The sequence below is a fragment of the Thermomyces dupontii genome (assembly GCF_041956625.1).
Source record: "Thermomyces dupontii strain NRRL 2155 unplaced genomic scaffold VTN31scaffold_6, whole genome shotgun sequence".
Lineage (NCBI taxonomy): Eukaryota > Fungi > Ascomycota > Eurotiomycetes > Eurotiales > Trichocomaceae > Thermomyces > Thermomyces dupontii.
The window spans coordinates 202,496-220,213 of NW_027192312.1; the positions used below are offsets into that span (position 1 = coordinate 202,496).

Here is a 17,718-nt window from a genome sequence, read left to right on the forward strand (position 1 = left end):
CTCATGGCGAAATCAATCAACTGGCTCCGCAATCAATCAGGTTGCGGGAGTCAAGAATAAGAGAGATTTGTCGATGGTGGTATATAACGCGGTCGTCGTTGATGTCGGTAATTCTTTTTTCTTTTCTTCGCTCGGAGATGATTTGGATGGACGAACAATGAGTCTTGGTGTGTAAATCGTCGAGCGGGTATCTCTGCAGTCCTTCCCGAAGAGCAATTGATGGCGTCACTCCGCTCCGGAGGTCACCTCTCGTTGCAACAAAATCGAAACCGTCGAAATTGACTGCTTGGAGCTTGTTCTGGATGAACGGTTCAAGGATTCTGATAAAGCCAAGGGTGAAAACTAGACTAATCTATTTATGGTAACTGTTTACGTATTATCCACGTGCGTCCCCTGAAGCTCATCACCGATAGGTAGTATGTAGGTACCCCCGCGAAGTCCTCGAACGGAATACATTGACGAATACGATAGAGCGGCAGCATATCGGCTGTTCGCTGAGCGTGACTCGCCCGTGCGAAGGACTCTGAGACACGTATCCGCCATTGACAGGTTGATATTGCGTACCGAGGGAGTCCCAAAGGGCATGATGGTTGAAAAGGACCCCGACAAAGCGGTGTCCATCCCACGACTGGCGGACCTGCTACGACATCCGGACGACCTGGAAAAGATTCCCGCGCTGAAGTTTGAATATCAACGCAAAAAAGCCGCGGTCGATGGACAGCTTAAGCAGGGCCTTCGGGAGCAACTGGAGACCGTTCAGCGGAGTCTGGCCGCGCTGGTCGAAGGGCAACGGCAAGTGAACAAGGCGCGGGATGAGCTGCAGGGGATAGACCGGTTATGCGCGGAGTCGCAGGCATCGGTGGACGGGTTTGCGCAGATCGACAAGTTGGCGCGGATCCAGCGCAACTTCGAGGCCGTGCTGACGATGAAAAAGGGGTTGGAACGATTCGGCATGGATCTGGCGGAGGTGGAGAACATGCTGCGCGAGGATGACCAGGATCTGGAGAATCAGCCGAATCTGCTGCGCATCCACATGATGCTGTCGCAGCTACGGGACTTCCGGGACGAGGCGCTGGATCAGATCCGTCGGGCAAAGGACACAAGCAGCGAGGCGACGCTGCTGGATTACTTTAAGGATCTGGACGGGGTGGTGGAGTGGTTCGATGATCATTTGGGCACTGCGTGCATGAATCTGATCCCGCTGGTGCAGAGCGACAACAATGGCATGGTGGTCCGGTTGGCCGTGGTGATTGACAAGGAGGAGAAGAACGACGAGACGATCCGCGCGCTGCAAGAGGCGCAGCGCGACCACAAGGAGCTCGCAAACCGCTTCAAGTCGCTCAACATTGGACCCAAGACCATCCGTGGCTACAAGGAAAAGTTTCTACAGGCAATCGAGCTGTACGCGAAGAACCAATTTGATGAGTCAAGGGAGGAGTTTCTGGCGGATCCAGACTGTCTGGACAAAAGCCTCAAGTGGTACTTTAACGATCTGTACACGGTGAAGGAGGGCATGCAGAAGCTGTTCCCCAAACGGTGGAAGATCTACGCGACATACACGGAAATTTATCATCGGCTGATGCATGACTTTTTGATCGACCTGGTCGACCGGCCGGACCTGCCATCGGACAACCTGCTCGCAATTATCCAGTGGACGCCCAAGTACTACCGGAAGATGGCACGGCTGGACTGGAAGCCGTCGGACCTGACACCAAACGTCCTCGACGACCGCGAGCCGGAGCTGATCCGCAAGTGGCAGAGCGTGATTCTTGACGCGATCGAGGAGTGGATGGATCGGATGCTGGCAGCGGACCGCAAGGCGCTGACGGAGCGGTCGTCAGATGCGCTGGAGACCAATGCGGAAGGCCACTTTCGCACAAAGACTCTGGGCGACATGTGGCGGATGCTGCGGGAGCAGATCGGCGCGGCATCGGCGTCGGACCGCGAGGACGTGATCGAAGGGGTGATTGACTTTATGTTGCGGGCTCTGCGCAACCGGCAGGCGGCCTGGCAGAACCTGTTAGACGAGGAGTGCGCCAAGTACAAGTCCATAACGAGCCCGGAGCAGGCGGAAGGGTTGCAGCAGCTGCAGGACTGGCTGATTGCCATTGCCAACGACCAGATCGCGTGCATTGACGACAACGAGGCCACGGGCCAGTTGGGGTACCTGACGCGGTTCCGGCAGGACCTGGAGTCGGTGGTATCGGAGCAGTACGCGACGACGCGGGCGGCGGCAGAGCTAGACGCGCTGCGGGACGGCTACGTGGACCTGAGCACGCACTGCCTGGCGCAGTTTGTCAAGCTCATCTTCGCGGTCGACTTCCGCAGCACCCTGCCGGAATTCTTCACGCCGAAATGGTACGGCGAGTTCGCCATGAAGCGCGTCACATCAACCTTCGAGGACTACATGTCCGACTATGGCACGGTGCTGCACCCATCACTAACGGAAATCCTCATCGAGGAATTATCCGACCAAGTCCTCATCCACTACCTCTCCGCTGTCCGCAACAAGGGCGTCAAGTTCCGCCGCCAGGACCCTTACACGGAGAAGTTCAAGGACGATGTGCTCACGGTGTTTGCCTTCTTCCAGGCCTACCCGGCCTCGTTCGATGCCACCATCAAGCCCAAGTGGCGTCTCGTCGACTGGCTCGTTCGCTTACTCGAGGCCGATAAGGTTGCGGGAGTCGTTGCCGTTTACGAATCTTTCAAGGTCGAGTACTGGGACCTGCAGATGTCGTGGGTTGAGGCCGTCCTGCGCACGCGCGATGACTTTGAGCGCGGCATGGTCAGCGCGATCAAGGCCAAGGCTGCGGAGCTGCATGTTGAGCGGGGGGTGGAAACGATCATGAGCAAGGTTCGATGAATCAATTCATTTCTTTTCTTTTCCTTTTTTTTTTTTCTGGGCAGGTTGGTTTGGGCGTTGCGGGGAAAGAATAAGGGTAGGATTTATATGTATTTTATATATTTGTTTCAAAATGATGAGATATCATGATTCTATTATCAAGCTCCTCTCCGCCACAACGCGGTACTCCTGCCCCAACCTCGGCGCCCCATCTTCCAATTCGTCCTCGCCATCGACGTCTTTTGCGCCCATCTCGCATAGACACACACGGTCAATGGGGACATCCTCAGCCCAAACGAACGGGTAGCCAGCACCTTTGACCTCAGCCTCGGCCTCGACCTCTGGGTTTGGATACGGCCGAACAATCGTCCGCGCCTCATCGGCGTAATACTCCCCGTAGTGCGCCACGACGGGCGTCGCGTCAAAGGTTATACGGCGGCCGCCATGGTTTTTGCAGTGGTTGCCGTTGCCGTTACCCTCCTCCTTGTTGGAATTTTTGGGGTTGTTTTTATCGCGCCGCGCGTAGATGGTGTTTACTATCGTCGCGTGCAGGAGAAGCGGGCGGGGCTTGAGGTCACGGTTGCGATTATTGTTGCGGCGACGCTTCTTGGGAGGTACGTGAGTCCCGGTTGTGGTCTTGACGGCGACGTCGCTCTGTGGGAGGGCCTCGAGAAGGGTACCATTATCATCCGGCTGTGCTGCCTCGTCTTCCACCTCTTCTTTGTCTTCCTCCTCCTCTTCGACTACCTCATCCTCGACCTTTCGGTCCTGGAGGGATACCTCTGATTCCGGTGGCGGATTATCCGGGCAGGCCGGCGCTTCGACAGGCGCGACCACAGTCTCCGTTTTCGTCTTTTGATACTCCCCTTCCAAAAGCCCCGCCTCCAAAAATCTTTCCCTCAGCAACACCCCCAAGGAATGTAATCTCTGCGTGCGATCCACGGGCTTCGCGTACAGAACCGTCGCGGCGCGCTGGCGCGGCAGCGCATGGAGGGCTTCCAATGAGACAGAAATCGGCCTAAACACCCCCTCATCCTCTGCCACATCTTCCTCGCTAGAATCCCCGGCGGTGGCACGGTTGCCCGCCTCGCGCATCAACGCGCGCATGTCCAACGACTCCAGCAACTCCCTCGCCGCGGCGAGTTTCTCTTCCGTCGTCAGGCTCATCACGCCGAGGGTTAAGTGTAGGGTACCCAAGGGGCGGACGGCAGAGGGAGGGAACAGCGGCTGCTGTTCATCTTGTTGAGCATTGTCGCCGTTCTGCGGCGCGACCGGTATATTCGCGCGAAATCGTGACAGCGAAGCGGCGAGTTGGGGCAGGGATGTTGAGTTGATTAGAGGGAAGCAGAGGAAGTGTGTCAGTGGGGGTTTCTTGTTCTTATTATGACTACTAGTATTCTTGGAGTTATTGTCGTGATTGTTCGGGTTGTTCTTTCTCTCACGCGGGCGGCGTTTTTTGGAGGTCATTGTGATGGATCGTGAATGAGAATATTGTAGGAAGAGTCGCCGGCAGAGGAATGGACGGCCATTGAGCGCGAGCATCGACGGGCATGGTCGTTGCCAGGTTTGATTTGAAGAGTTGGTTCGGAGTTAAAAAAAAAAAAAAAGCTCGGTTGCCAACGGGGTGACGCCAGAGCGGAGCTGGAGCTGGAAGCTCCAGTCGCCAAACGTGATCGGATTGCGACAGATGACGGTGGACTTTCCTTCTAGCCGCACCTCACCTCAAGACAAACTACCACCCTCAATTGAAAAACCAATCCTACACACAGAATCAATTCATCCTGACACTCCGCTATATTACTCGCCATGCTATCCCGCACATCGCGCTCTCTCCTCCGGCTCTCCTCCTCCTCCCGCCGTCCCGCTCCGACATCACCACCACCATCAACCTCATTATCACGGCCACTTCTCCCCCTTTTCCTCCTCCAACCCCAACGATCCCAATATCACAACACACCCGTCACTCGTAAAGGCATCACCCCGGGCTCCTCCGACCCCACGCCGCCGAACCCACAACCTCACAACCAGCCCCTCAATAACCACCACAACCGCCTCGCTCCGCGCGTCGCCGAGCCCTCGCCGCTGACCGACAACCAATACCACTCGTACTCGGAACGATACCTGCATGCCGTCCTCGCGGAGGTCGAGCGTGTACAGGAAGAAGGCGCCGACATTGAAGCTGAATACAGCGTGCGTCCCCCACACACTCCCAATATTCCTCCTCCTAGGGATAATAATGATACTGATGATGGGATGAACCAAGGCCGGAGTCTTGAATATCATCGTCCCCAGCGTCGGCACCTACGTGCTTAACAAGCAACCCCCCAACAAGCAAATCTGGCTCAGCTCGCCCATTTCGGGCCCCAAACGGTACGACTGGGTGGTCCAAGGGGACCATGCGCATGAGAAACAGGATACGCGCGGGTTTATTAACGGGCAGTGGATCTATCTGCGGGATGGGTCGAATCTTACGGATTTGCTGAATGAGGAGTTGACGTTGAGTCTGCCAAAGGATCTGTATTCGCAGGAGGAGTAAAAGTTTTTTTTTTTTCTTGTCTACAGAGCGTGTGTATGATTATGACATGTTTGGTTTGGATTTATTGGTATTTGTGCGCTATCATCATTGTCGAGTTTGGCTCAGATGGACAGTCTGTGGGTGACCTTTTTTTGCTGTTCCTTGGAGAGAGAGAGCTCTTCCCCGACATGATATGAGACAATGAGCTGCAAGCGCCCGTGTCAACTTGCGGCGGGATGGAGTCATGGTTGACCCAAGGTCTCGCACGACGTAATCCTCTCGACGAGAGCAAAACCGGGATCCGATCCATGATAACTCAAGCTTCAACACCAACGCTCTGAGGCTGAGCCGTCATCTCGTCTCGCGGCAAATCATTCTAGAAAATCAACATTGTCAGTTGCAAAATCTCTACGCCATTTCTCTCCATTTCAAGAAGAAATTCTGAACATACCACATCAAAGATCACCCGAATCATCAAACTACAACTCGGACACACCGCGATATCCTGCCCGTCCTGGAGATCTGCAAGCGCGATCTCGAACCGATCGCCGCAAGGACACGGATAGTGGTAGATCTGCAGGTTCGGATCAAAGGTCATGTCTTCGATTTCGATCTCGTCGTAGACGGATATTTGGTCGTCGGCCATTTTGTCTCCTATTCTCTGCTTTTCTCCTTGTCGTCGATCAGGAGTGTGGATTTGTGTTTTCGCAACAATCTGGATTTATTATTTCCTTCGCCACTTCATGCCGCATTTGATCTGCAAATCAAATCACGTGACTTAGAGACAAGCTTGATGCCGACGAAAACCGAAGTTACAATCCTAGTCTCTCCATCTCCATATGTATCGCATCCGCTTCTTTGAGTAATGCGCCGTATCGACGGGCAATGTCGGCCATGGGGCCGCCTGTGTGTCGGCCACCGTCGTATTCCTGCAAAGTCCGCGTGGCCGCCTTCTCCCGGTCTCGCAGACGCGCCCGCGTTTCCTGGAGATGTTCCCGGTAGTTTTCCAACGCCGCGACCACCTCGGGGGTGTAGATTGTCGATAGGGTCTCGAGCTTCATCACCCTGTGCCACCATCTCAGTGTAAATCCAAAACCTGAGTCGAGGTTGTGCCCACGTACTGAATCTTCCCCTCCATCCCCTCCGCCACCGTCGCCAGATGATCCGCCTGTGCCTTTGCCGCGCGCGCCAGCGCCCCATGCTTCGCGCGCTCCAGCAGAATCACCACCTGCTCGATCAGCGCCGCGCGCGCCGCGAGAACTTCCGCCGCCGTCATCGCCATTCGCCGGCGCGCCGCTGGGAGCTCGGCCAGCTGGAGATTGCGCAGTCGACAGAGGCGGTCGGCGAGCTGTGTGGACAGTTTGGGTTGCTCACAAATCTTTCCCAAAGTCCTTCTTCGCAATGACCGCGTCCGAGACCCTTCCTCCGGTTGGTCTGTCGAGGACAGATCCGGCGCCACGGCGATGATCGAGCGCAAGGTCTCGACGTCCGACGCGAGTACGTCGGAGAGCTGAGGCGCGAGGTCGGGAATCCCTTCATGGAACTTGTCAATGCCCCTTGCAAGGAGCGAGGTCGCAGGATCCGAGTCCGCACGGTCGGCGTCGCTCTCAAACTCGTCGGGCAAGGGCGCCGTCAGCGTCAGAAACAGGGAAATGATGGCGCTTGCGTCTCGCAACTAAAATAAAAAAAAATTGCCCGTTAGCCAGTACAATAGGGCTAGTCGCTTTTCATAGTTGGAGCTCCTACTTCATCCGGCAAGGCATTGTTCTTCCCCGAATCCAGCGCAACGCGTCGGATGGCATCTTTGAGAATCTGTCGCTTCGCTTCTCGCGTCTCGTACGCTTTCAGCTCCTAAGTTATTCCCCACGTTGATGCTTCAGCAGGCGTTTGTTGAACTCTCCCCGCCCGGTCATGTAGAGTGTACCTCGGCGACAGCCCGGCGCGCCGGATCGGCTTCGTCTGCTTTTGTCGTGGCATCGGGGTTGAGGAGTTTGGTGGTTAAATGCTGGTGGAGTTTTTTGAACTGCGGGTTCTTATCAAGGACGGCTGGGTCGCATGGAGGGAGCATCCTGAGCTCAGCTTGGAATGTGTGTTGTTGATTGAACTTCCAAGGTCGAGAACTGATAACGATAGCTTGTAGATAACTAACTTGACGGATATATGCTAACCTGTGTTACGAAGCAACTCGTTAGATACGCGAGTCCTCTACAGTCTACAGTTGAGCAGAGATTCAACTAGCAATTATGCTGTAATTCAATATCATACATCCTGGCGTGTGCTGCAGCTCAAGCCAGAACCCATTCTAGAACCCATCGCATCGATCCAACGCCACTCTGAGCCAGCACCGTCGCAAACGCGCAGCAAAACCATCAATGAACAAGAACCACTCGACAATCACAAGCATCGCGGAAGACGCAGGTGGCCGAGGTGCCCCACGAACAATCAGAGGAAAAAAAAAAGAATATGTACATAACGAAGAGAAAACGAAGATTAGCACTCAAACCCTGGCAAAGCGCTAAACATATGGTACATAACGGCAGAAACGTCAGGGAATCCGGTGAAGCGCGAAGCCTAACAATGATCGAGCAATTATTCTTCCTCGCTCTCCTCCGAATCCGAGTCGGACCCATCGGAGCTATCCATGCCCGACTGGGCCGGGTCTGGAGATCGATTCGCCGTGCCTTCAAAGCGAGAGAGCCCTTCTTGCAGCATGTTGATCTGGGCCTCTTGCTCGTGCTTGCTCATGGGCTTGTTCTTCTTGGGCTTGGTCGCCACCGGACCCGGCGCCGGCGCGGACTCTTTCTCCTCCTCCTCTTCGAGCAGGTGCGCAGGCGCGTACTTCTTGACATGCTTCAACAGCATGACCAGGACCTCGTTGGGCAACTCGTCAATGTCGAGCTCGATCTCCGTCTCCTGCACACCCTTCAGAGAAGGAACGTTGTTCTGAATGATCCGCAGCGCTTCCTGCATCCGGTTGTCCGGCAGCAGGCCAATGCCGTTTGAGATGAGCTGCTTCTCCGCGTAGGTCACGTAACGGGCCTTCTCCGGCTTCTTGGACTTCTTGTCCTTCTTTGAGCTCTTCTTGTCCTTCTTGCCGGACTTGGACTTGGACTTCTTGGCGGGAGGCGTGCGGTTCTTCTTGCGCGCCGTGATCGCCTCCACCTGCTTGGACATCTCCGCAATCTGCTTTTGCAGGAGCTGCAGCCGCTCCTGATCGGGATCATCCTCACTGTCCTCTTCGCTCGCATCGCTGTCCTCATCCGAGGAGCCGCTCTGTTCCCCTCTCTGAGGGTCGTGCGCTTCCAGCCACCGGTTCTTGGTGGCCCACTTTTGGTTGAACAGCTCCTCCGTCTTTTGGCCAGCCACGTAGGTGGGATCGCCGGGGATGTTGAATTTGAAGCAATTCTTGATCATGAGACGGAAGTCCGCCTCAAACTCCTTGGCGTTCTCATACTCGCCCCTCTTCAGCTTCTGCGACATGGTCGACAGATCCATGGGCTTCTTGATGATACTATGGTACGTGGGGATGTTCAGGGCAACAGGATCCACGGGGTAGTAGAACGGCGCAACAAACGTGTAGTACTTGGGCTTGTGCAGCTCATCCAGGACCTCCTGGCAGAACTTGAGCTCCCACTGGTACTTCTTCTTCTTGGGCTTGCTGGCATATGGGAAGTCACGCTTGGGGGGATGGATGGACCGCTTCGGACGACCATCCGCCGTGGTCGAGTCCCGACGGATGACGGGCAACCCCTCCGGCCCCAGGGCAAAGGTTGTGCTTTGCGGCGAACCAGCATGCGGCCGTGCAGTAGAACGTGACTCACGGCGCGACTCCTTGGGCGCGGACGCCTTCTTTGTCTTTTTCTCCTCGACCTGATCTGGCTTGGGAAGATTCGACAGCTGTCGCTCAAAGGAGGCCTTCAGCTTCAAGCCCTCTTGACTCACGATGTGCTCTGGGCCGTTAAAAGTGATGGCATTGTTGACCATGAGGTTGAAATCTGCAACTAGTTCATCGACTGTCTTGTATTGAGAACTCTTCAACTTAGACTCAATAGTAGACAGGTCCATGGGATGCTTGATGATCGAAAAGTAGGTCGGAATGTTCAGCTTGACGGGGTCAACGGGTTCTTTGAAGAAGCGCGAATCCTGGAGGCGCTTCAAGCTGGTGATGGCTTTTGTGAGGAACTTGTGCTGCAGTGGTGTAATCGTCTGCGCGGGCTCCTCTGCCGCGGTCTCCGTCGGCGCCGCAGCGTCCGTCACGTCACCGTTGGTCTTGGCACGCTTCGCCGCTGGCTCCTCATCGCCAGCGTCTTCCCGCTCCCGAGCGACCTTGGTTGGCGACGGTGGCGCGTCCCGCATCTCTTGATCTGCCGTTGCTGTCGACTTGGGAGCCGGAGATGGATGGTGCGGAAGCTCGGTGGAATTTGCCGACAGATCGGCTTGTGGGGCGTCGCTAGGTGCTGCGTCAACGGGCTTGGAGTCAGTCGATTGCTCCTCCTTCAGATTCTCAGGCTGGTCCTGCGAAGCGTTGTTGGCTGAAGTGGTGGTTTCGGTCTGGGTTGCGGCGGAGGGGGATGGGTTATTTGTCTCGGCAGGCGTGGCGGATTCCTCAGGCTTCACCGAAGGCTCCGACGTCCCGTTCGTCACCTGGGTGCCGTTCACATCATGTCCATTCACGACGGGCTCGGTTTGATTGTTTGCATTGACTGCCGACTCATTGGCCATTGTGGCTGCGGCCTTCACATCCACCTCTGTCTTGCCATTCATCAGCGAATCTGGCGACCTTGATGCATGGTTAGCGCAATCATTCATTGGTCCCATGAGGCATGGTCAATGGGGAAGATCTATACTCACCGATTAACAGTCGACTCCACTGCCACATCGGTGGCTGGAACTTGCGGCTTTTGTTCTGTCACCGACGAGCCATCGGGCGGGGGCGTCGCCATTGTGAAAGCACTGAACGAGGGCCCTGGTGGACCACGCGATACAATAGCGGATAATTGCGTGAAACGCGGTCAAGTGGAATTTAAGAAACGATAAAATCACAAGTGGAAATATTGTTTGCGCTAAGACTTGCTAAGACTGACAGACGCGCTCTCTCGCTCCGTTCAATTGGTAACGCGCCGGTGTGAGGTGAGGGGAGAGACCAATGCGGGAGTGTATACGCTGAGCAAGAAAATGATCCCGCGACGCTGGCTGGCGTGTAGAACCCAAACAACCACGGGACGACCGCGTTTATATAATGCCAAGATCGGTCACGTGAGCGGCAAATGCTGACTCAGCAAAGTCGTGCCAAGGAATGGGCAGGGAAGGAAGGTGGAAGAATCTGGTGACTGCCCAGTTGGGGAATGGGTCAGGTGATCTGTCAGAGTGGCGAGAAAAGAGAAAAAAGAAATGATGCCTGAGGCAGCCAGATCACTTGGTTTAAGACCAGGAACCCAGAGACATGCAGCGGCTAATAAGAAGCCGGCAACACGGGAGGAAGGAGCGACGCGCAGAGGAGCTAGAACGCGTAATGCAGAGGCTGAATTGGGAATAGCGCAGAATCTGCGGGGCGGAAAAACAAAAGGCCGGCCGCAAAATGGGCAGAAGAGTCAAGCTCCGAGGACAAGAACACTCAGAAAAATCGGAGGGGGTGCGAGAATCCTTTAAGTACGACCGCCCACCTCGCGTCGGCTGGGCCTGTGCCGCTAAACCCGATGCGACTACCAATCCGGCTAAACCTCGATCAGGCCAGTTTACGCAATTTCATTGGCGAGAATGGGCTACAATGCGGGGCTCCCGCTCGATTATTGGCTGCTGCCCTCCGAAAGCGGAGACGGGCTCAAACTCGCACCTTGTCCAAGGCTCCAAGCTAACCCAAGTAACTTTCGAACCCAGCTCTGGGAAAAGAAAAATCCTCCCTCCTTTTTTTTTTCTTCTTCTGGTGGGCCGGTAGCGCTTCTTTTTTGTCCCGCATTTCATCCTCAAATCCTGTGCCTGTAAAAGTACTAACTAGAAGAGACTGTGTGAGACAGAGAGGCAAAAGGGCTGTGCAGGATTCCGATGCCGATGCGCCCAAGTGGTGTGCAGGAGCGGAAAGGAATGGACTGGTCGGTGTGGTGTGGTTGGTGGCGGTATGGTGTGTCTTGGTGGTTGGGAAATTAGGGCTCAACCCTGAACCCTCCCAAGTCCGACCGTCCGTCCGTCAGTCACACTGATGCAAGCTTCGGTCCATCCAATTTCTGTCCGGAGTCCAACTCTCTCCATCCTGGTCCACACACTATTAACTACTTACAAAAGATGACACAACTTCTTCTCTCATGGCTGCTAGCCATGAAAATCAGCACCGGCAACTGTAGATCCGGCCTTCCGTCGCTCATGCTAGGAGTTCAAGAGCAAACGAAGCAAACCGACGCCTTGCAGTCAAGTCAATGCAAGCAACTGAGCAATGCATCGGACGGTATCCGGCGCGGAATCAATCAGCGATAACTACCTAGGCTATCGCAGTCGCAATACAGTAATGCCCAAAGATAGCGGGGATAATAACATTGCCCAGGGAAAAAGTCCCTGGACTGGCTGCGCCACAACTGAGGGCTGAGTCAGCGTGCCAAGATTTGGTCTGGAACCTTGATCAGACTTCCGGCCTCTTTTTTTTGGCTTTGACCTCTTCAGGTTCATCGTTGGTGCTTCTCAGGGGCTGCTGTCCTCCGTACAAGGCCACACTCAATTTCATACAGAATCCTCGCTGCCTGCCCTGTAGTCGTTGTCAGCGGCTGCCAGTAACGATGGCCCGAACATTGTTGTCCTATCTGAGGTCTCCATCCGTTCCGACTGGCTGGTCCCAACAGCAACGAAAAGAAACGGGGTTACTGACCATTGTCTGAGTAAAGCCTCCCAGTGCGAGGTTCTGGCAATCCTTCTGACCCTAACCGTCATTTGTATTGCTGGAGTTGCGTCGCCTGGATTGTAGATCTCCGCTCATGCTTCCGTCCTAAACCTTCAGCTGGGAGAGGGGCAACCCGAGCTCCTCATGGCCGTGAGAATGAGAACACAAGAACGACAAGCGGACTCTGAGCATAGCAATGATCGCATCACAAACGCTATAGCCCATAGGTCGTCGTCAACCCTCCGTATTGTCTTCGACCTGAATCGTATCGGTGTCTAGCATGCGTAAGGTCACTCGTGATGCTATGAGTAACGTTCGCCGTTTTCCAAAGAATCTCGTGCACCAACTCGGCTTCCCGATCCGTATCGACTCCATTGATGACTGAAGGTCTTGCAATTGCGGCAATGGTATCGGACCAAAGGTACGGAGTAGACGTTCCTCTGGAGTACCTGACCTGGTGGACCCCACCTTGCCTTCATGAAAATCCGAAATGCAGCAAGCAATGGACTCCGACTCTCCAGCCATATCCTGCTTGATCAGTTTTCCAAATCGGTCAACAGCCACAGCGATCACTGTCACCTCCAGACCGCCGTTTGTGACATTCGAAGTCGATTCGAAGGCCCGAGAGATCGGGTATGATTAGATAAGGGTCAACGACTACACTATTCCCGATTTGGTAAAGCGTGTACCGATCCCCGACAACTTTTTTTTCTGCAAAAGAGCATCGCGAGTTCAGAAGAAACAAGCTCGACAATCCCGGTCGATTGTGTGTTGTTGAGATACGCAATTGTTCCTGGGAAAGACTACGGGCTCTCGCTTTGAGGCCGTCTGTCGCCCGCCAAAACCGACAAAGAAGAAAAAACTTCCCTTGGGAAAAAGTCATGGCGAACAAAAAGAACACACACCACCGGCCGGTGTCGAAAATTTCCTCCGCAAAGTCGCTGAACGCCGCTGATGCGACGGTGGCCGGGAACACGTCGTCGGTGCTGCGGGCGGCCTTTTCGCCGTCGGAATTCCAGTTGGCCCTCTTTGCGTCCGTCATCCAGGGCTTGGACGCGCAACATCTTCGCATTCACGACGTTGACACGGGCGCCTTGCAGTGCGAGCATGCCGTAGCGCCCAAGGAGTCCATCACGTCTTTGGATTGGGGTTACTATCACGGTGGACATAACCCTCGGGAGCAGAGAAAGAACCTTAGCAGGAAAAAGAACACAACTGTCAATGGAGATGTGGACGACCGCGGAAGTGTCGTCGTTGCGTTTGGGACGTCGTCCTCGGAGATTCGCATGTATTCGCCCGCCGAGGATAAGATTTTGGCGACGCTATCGGGAGCTCATGAGGCGGGGATCAAGGACTTCAAATTCACCGCTGGTCACACATCCGGGCAAGGGTGGAGTATTGGTGGTGATAAGAAGCTGGTCCAGTGGGATCTCAGGACGGGGCAAAGTATCCGGTAAGCATATTGCCCTATCATGGACTGTGATTGATGCTAAGGCATGGCAGAACTGTAAATCTACCAACTACATCCACTGTCACTGCACTGTCAAGACCAGTTCTCTCGAACCCCCCCGTCATTTGCGCAACACAGACACCCTATATCATCGACATTGAAAATCAGGATGAACCCGTCCTGTCCTTTCCCGCCATGCGAAATCCTATCCACACCCTTATCTCCTCATCCACGGGTTCACTAGGTTCCAGTAATTTCCTGGCCGCTGATAATGATCGCTATATCAACGTCTTCGATCCCAGTAAAAAGGGGCTGGCGATGAATCTGGTCGCCGCAAACGATGTCTCGTCTCTGTCTCTGTATGATGGTGGGAACTCGGGCGCCGAGAAGCAAGTCCTCGCGGTGCAGACGTCAGACGGCAGCATCGAGTTCTTCACACGACCCTTTATGCAATCAGATTCCAAAAAGTCCGCCACCAGCCTCAAGGCCAGGGGGCGGCAGATGACGCGCAAGGCAGACGCAGTAATCAAGCTCATCCGGCCGGATTCGAAAAAAGTCGTACCGGTAGTCAAGGCGGAGTTCCGCGGTTCCGAGCTGCTGGTCGCCTGGGCGCAGGGCGGCATCAACCTGGTGTTTGAGCGGGTGAAATGGCAGGACGGAGACACCGAGGAACTCGCCTTCTCCGGGACGACGGAGATCACCAGCCGCGACCCCGCGTCGGCCCTCTCGTCCGCTGCCGTCACCGAAGTGCGGGATGTGAGCCGGGCACACGTCGAGGAACACCAAGCCGCCGTGGACTCGGGGGCGTTTGCCCGGGACGTGGAAATGGAGGACCGGCAACCCGACGTCGATGCCGTGTCGGTGTCGGGCGACGAGGACGTTTCGGACGAGGAGGAAGCGAAGGAGCAAAAACAACAAGCCGCCGCGTCGGGCAAGGAAGTCGCCATGCAGGATGCACCAGAAGCGGACGAGAAACCATCAAAGGAGGAGGAGGAGGAAGAAGAAGAAGAAGAGGAAGAGGAAGAGGGCGGCGAGCCAACATTTGGCGAGTTGCTCCAACGCAACGCGGCATCATCATGCGAAATCGACGTTGAGGCAGAGCTCGACGACGACGAGCGACCGTCTCGAGGACCCCGCCCGAGCAAAGAAGCCGCCAGCCGACTCCCCACGGGCGTCTCCCTTTCGACCGTCCTGACGCAAGCTCTCAAGACCAACGACCGAGAGCTCCTCGAGGCATGCTTTCACACGGGCGACACGCGAATCATCCGGACAACCATCCAACGTCTCGACTCGACGCTTGCCGCCACCCTCCTCCAGCGCGTCGCCGAGCGGATGGCCGCACGCCCCGGCCGCTACGGACACTTACTCGTGTGGGTGCAGTGGACGGTCGTGGCGCACGGCGGCGCGCTCGCGGGCCGGCGCGACCTGCTGCGGCAGATTGCCACGTTGTTCCAGATCATGGAACAGCGATCTGCCAGCCTGCCGTCGCTACTGCTGCTCAAGGGGAAGCTCGACATGCTCAACGCGCAGCTGACCCTGCGGCAGTCGATGGCGGAGCGGCGGCACCGACAGCACCGTGGCGACGACGATGAGGACGAGGATGAAGCCCAAGAAGAAGACGAAGAAGAAGAAGATTCCTACCTCGAAAGCGTCACGCATTACGCCGGACAGGATCAACACGCTGCTGCGCAGGAAAACCTCCCGAACGGAATCAGCCCGGACTCGGACGAGGAGGGGGAGGACGAAGAGGAAGAAGAAGAGGAGGAGGACGAGGAAAACAATAACGATAACGAGCTCCTCGACATCGAAGCCGAAGAAGCCGACTCCGACGCTGACTCCTCATTATCCGAAGAAGAAGAAGACGAGGAGGAAGATGAAGAAGGTTTTGACGATGACGGAATCGGCAGTGATCCTGAAATCTACGTCCAGGATGACTCTGATGAAGAGGACGATGAAGATCTTTCGGAAGAAGAACCAGAGATGCCGTCGAAAAAGAAACTTAAAACGGGGCAGCGGTCAAAGAGATGAAATGATTATGTATTTTTTTTCTTTCCTTTTCTGGTGTAATTTGATGCTATGTATTTGTTCATCATCATTGATGTGGGCGTTGTGTTGTTGCTTGCTGTTTCTTTTCTGTGTAAAAGAATATAAAGGTCATTATGTATCGTTTCGGAAATAGGTATTCCTGTACAGAGCAGACTTCTCTGGGCTGTTGGATGTAGACTTCATGCAATAAAAAAAGAAACGTGAATGAAACAGTATTATATACAGGCTGTCCTACACAGTATGATTCACTGCCAGTACGACATAAGAATGTCACCGAATCACCTCCCGCCCTGGATCTTCCATGCCCTCGGCTGTCTCCAGAATCGCGCTGTGCCCCAGCAAACCGCTGCTGCGGACAACGTTCTTGTAGCTGTCGTCCCATATGTGGTAGATCCGGACCGTCTCGTCACTGGCTGCAACGGCGATTGACCATTCCTCCGCTACTCGCACTGGCCGCTGCTTGACCGTCCGCGCTTTGGTCGGATGGCGTCGGCATGTCCCCGTCTCGCTGCCGCTAGCCGACATGGACCTGGATCCGGAGCTGGCGCCGAAGCCCCCAATGGGCGGTAGGAGATCGTCTTCGTCAGAGGAGTCGCCGCTGTTCCTGTGACTCTGGTACCGTCGTGGTCGAGCTGGGTGGCGGATGGCGTACAACCCCCGCCCGCAGTCCGCGCGGTACGCCGGGTCAAAATCTGTCACCCCCTCAGGATCCAAGTCCCACGGGATAGCCGCCACCTGCTCGCAGCTGGGCCAGGCAAAGACTGCAATCCGGTAAGGGTGCTGCGGCTGGGCAAAGCCTAGAATAACGGCAATCTCCTTGCGCGTTCGACTCCAAATCAGACTCGTCACCTGCGCTTGAACATCGATGGTCGCCAGACAGCTTCCAGTTGGCGCATGATAGAAGTGAACCGCACGATCGTTCATTCCACCGCCGGTAGCCAGGAGCGTCGGCTGCCACGGCGCAAATGCAATGGCCTTGACCGCCGCGCAATGGCCAAATCGATGTTTTTGACAGCCTCTAGGCACAATCTCCGGGTTGTCCGCGACGAGGAGGTAGTCCGTCTCCGCGACCGGCCTCTCCAAAGACTGAGTAGAGGAGTCTGCAGATGGCGCACGCGACGCCGGCGCCGACGCCACCGAGCCGCGGTATCGATGGAGATAATCTCGCAAACGAGACGCTACGGCCTGCCGTGACAGTGTGTCTGGAGAACCAGGCCGGTCAACCGTGGTCCATGACTCTTGGACAGGGGGCTCTTGAGGCGGTCTCTGGTTAAAACGGGCGAGAATATCGTCAAGGTCAAAAAGATTACAACAGTTGTCGTTGCCCCCGGTCGCGAGATATTTGCCGTCAGGAGACCATGCCAGGCCGCATATTTGAAGCTTGTGCGCGGCGATTCTCACCAACAGGGACACTGTGAGACCCCAGGGCTCCTCCTCCAAATCACTGCCCGGCCACTCGACCGAAAAATACCAAACATAGCCGTCGTTATCGCCAACGACAAGGTCTTCGACCGGAAGATATATCCCCGGTGTCCTTGTTGACCAGCGGCGAGTCGTTGATTCCTTGAACGCCACACAGGTCACGGGACATGGGCAGGTCATCATGAACCTCACTTCAGGTTCGAAGGTGCTCCAGAGATACACTGTGCCGCTAACTCTGCCCACTGCGAGGATGCTCCGGCCACCCGCCGCAGACGAAAAAGCGAGAGACGTTACATAGCCTGGAGTCTGCTCCTCTGGAATAGGTGCCATTTCCAAGCCGTACTTGTCCGTCCAGAGAAAGACATGATTGCCCAACGCAACCGCTAGATACCCCGAGGTATCACAGTACGCAAGCGCTGAGCAGTAGAAATCGTTCCTCAGATAAGGAGCATCTAGAACCTTGAAGGGCAATCGAGGCAATGTTCTTTGGGCGGTTTTCGCCATCGGGTGGCCTGACACATTGGTCAGTTTACCAACGGGAACGTGGATTATGGATACTCTCATGTAGCTGATGCAAC

At 55.4% G+C, this 17,718-nt stretch overlaps 8 protein-coding genes across 8 annotated transcripts; 3 read left to right on the top strand and 5 right to left on the bottom strand.

The window, feature by feature from the left end:
- Positions 1 to 583: 583 nt before the first annotated feature.
- Positions 584 to 2,863, top strand: VTN31DRAFT_5919 (uncharacterized protein; the record flags this gene model as incomplete). Its single annotated transcript, XM_069406471.1, has 1 exon — positions 584 to 2,863. The coding sequence occupies one exon, from the start codon at positions 584 to 586 to the stop codon at positions 2,861 to 2,863; it is 2,280 nt and encodes a 759-aa protein (XP_069259001.1).
- Positions 2,864 to 2,986: 123 nt separating this feature from the next.
- Positions 2,987 to 4,309, bottom strand: VTN31DRAFT_5920 (uncharacterized protein; the record flags this gene model as incomplete). Its single annotated transcript, XM_069406473.1, has 1 exon — positions 2,987 to 4,309. The coding sequence occupies one exon, from the start codon at positions 4,307 to 4,309 to the stop codon at positions 2,987 to 2,989; it is 1,323 nt and encodes a 440-aa protein (XP_069259002.1).
- A 339-nt stretch (positions 4,310 to 4,648) lies between these two features.
- Positions 4,649 to 5,378, top strand: VTN31DRAFT_5921 (uncharacterized protein; the record flags this gene model as incomplete). The annotated part of the gene is made up of 2 exons (XM_069406474.1): positions 4,649 to 5,032; positions 5,106 to 5,378. 2 exons carry the CDS (start codon positions 4,649 to 4,651, stop codon positions 5,376 to 5,378), a joined length of 657 nt encoding a protein of 218 aa, XP_069259003.1.
- Positions 5,379 to 5,673: 295 nt separating this feature from the next.
- VTN31DRAFT_5922 (uncharacterized protein) lies at positions 5,674 to 6,003 on the bottom strand (the record flags this gene model as incomplete). Its single annotated transcript, XM_069406475.1, has 2 exons — positions 5,674 to 5,733; positions 5,809 to 6,003. The coding sequence occupies 2 exons, from the start codon at positions 6,001 to 6,003 to the stop codon at positions 5,674 to 5,676; spliced, it is 255 nt and encodes an 84-aa protein (XP_069259004.1).
- Positions 6,004 to 6,169: 166 nt separating this feature from the next.
- On the bottom strand, positions 6,170 to 6,639 carry VTN31DRAFT_5923 (uncharacterized protein; the record flags this gene model as incomplete). The annotated part of the gene is made up of 2 exons (XM_069406476.1): positions 6,170 to 6,422; positions 6,479 to 6,639. The coding sequence occupies 2 exons, from the start codon at positions 6,637 to 6,639 to the stop codon at positions 6,170 to 6,172; spliced, it is 414 nt and encodes a 137-aa protein (XP_069259005.1).
- Positions 6,640 to 7,946: 1,307 nt separating this feature from the next.
- VTN31DRAFT_5924 (uncharacterized protein) lies at positions 7,947 to 10,300 on the bottom strand (the record flags this gene model as incomplete). The annotated part of the gene is made up of 2 exons (XM_069406477.1): positions 7,947 to 10,137; positions 10,209 to 10,300. The coding sequence occupies 2 exons, from the start codon at positions 10,298 to 10,300 to the stop codon at positions 7,947 to 7,949; spliced, it is 2,283 nt and encodes a 760-aa protein (XP_069259006.1).
- A 2,803-nt stretch (positions 10,301 to 13,103) lies between these two features.
- Positions 13,104 to 15,700, top strand: VTN31DRAFT_5925 (uncharacterized protein; the record flags this gene model as incomplete). The annotated part of the gene is made up of 2 exons (XM_069406478.1): positions 13,104 to 13,675; positions 13,726 to 15,700. 2 exons carry the CDS (start codon positions 13,104 to 13,106, stop codon positions 15,698 to 15,700), a joined length of 2,547 nt encoding a protein of 848 aa, XP_069259007.1.
- Positions 15,701 to 15,988: 288 nt separating this feature from the next.
- VTN31DRAFT_5926 (uncharacterized protein) lies at positions 15,989 to 17,704 on the bottom strand (the record flags this gene model as incomplete). Its single annotated transcript, XM_069406479.1, has 1 exon — positions 15,989 to 17,704. The coding sequence occupies one exon, from the start codon at positions 17,702 to 17,704 to the stop codon at positions 15,989 to 15,991; it is 1,716 nt and encodes a 571-aa protein (XP_069259008.1).
- Positions 17,705 to 17,718: the final 14 nt, after the last annotated feature.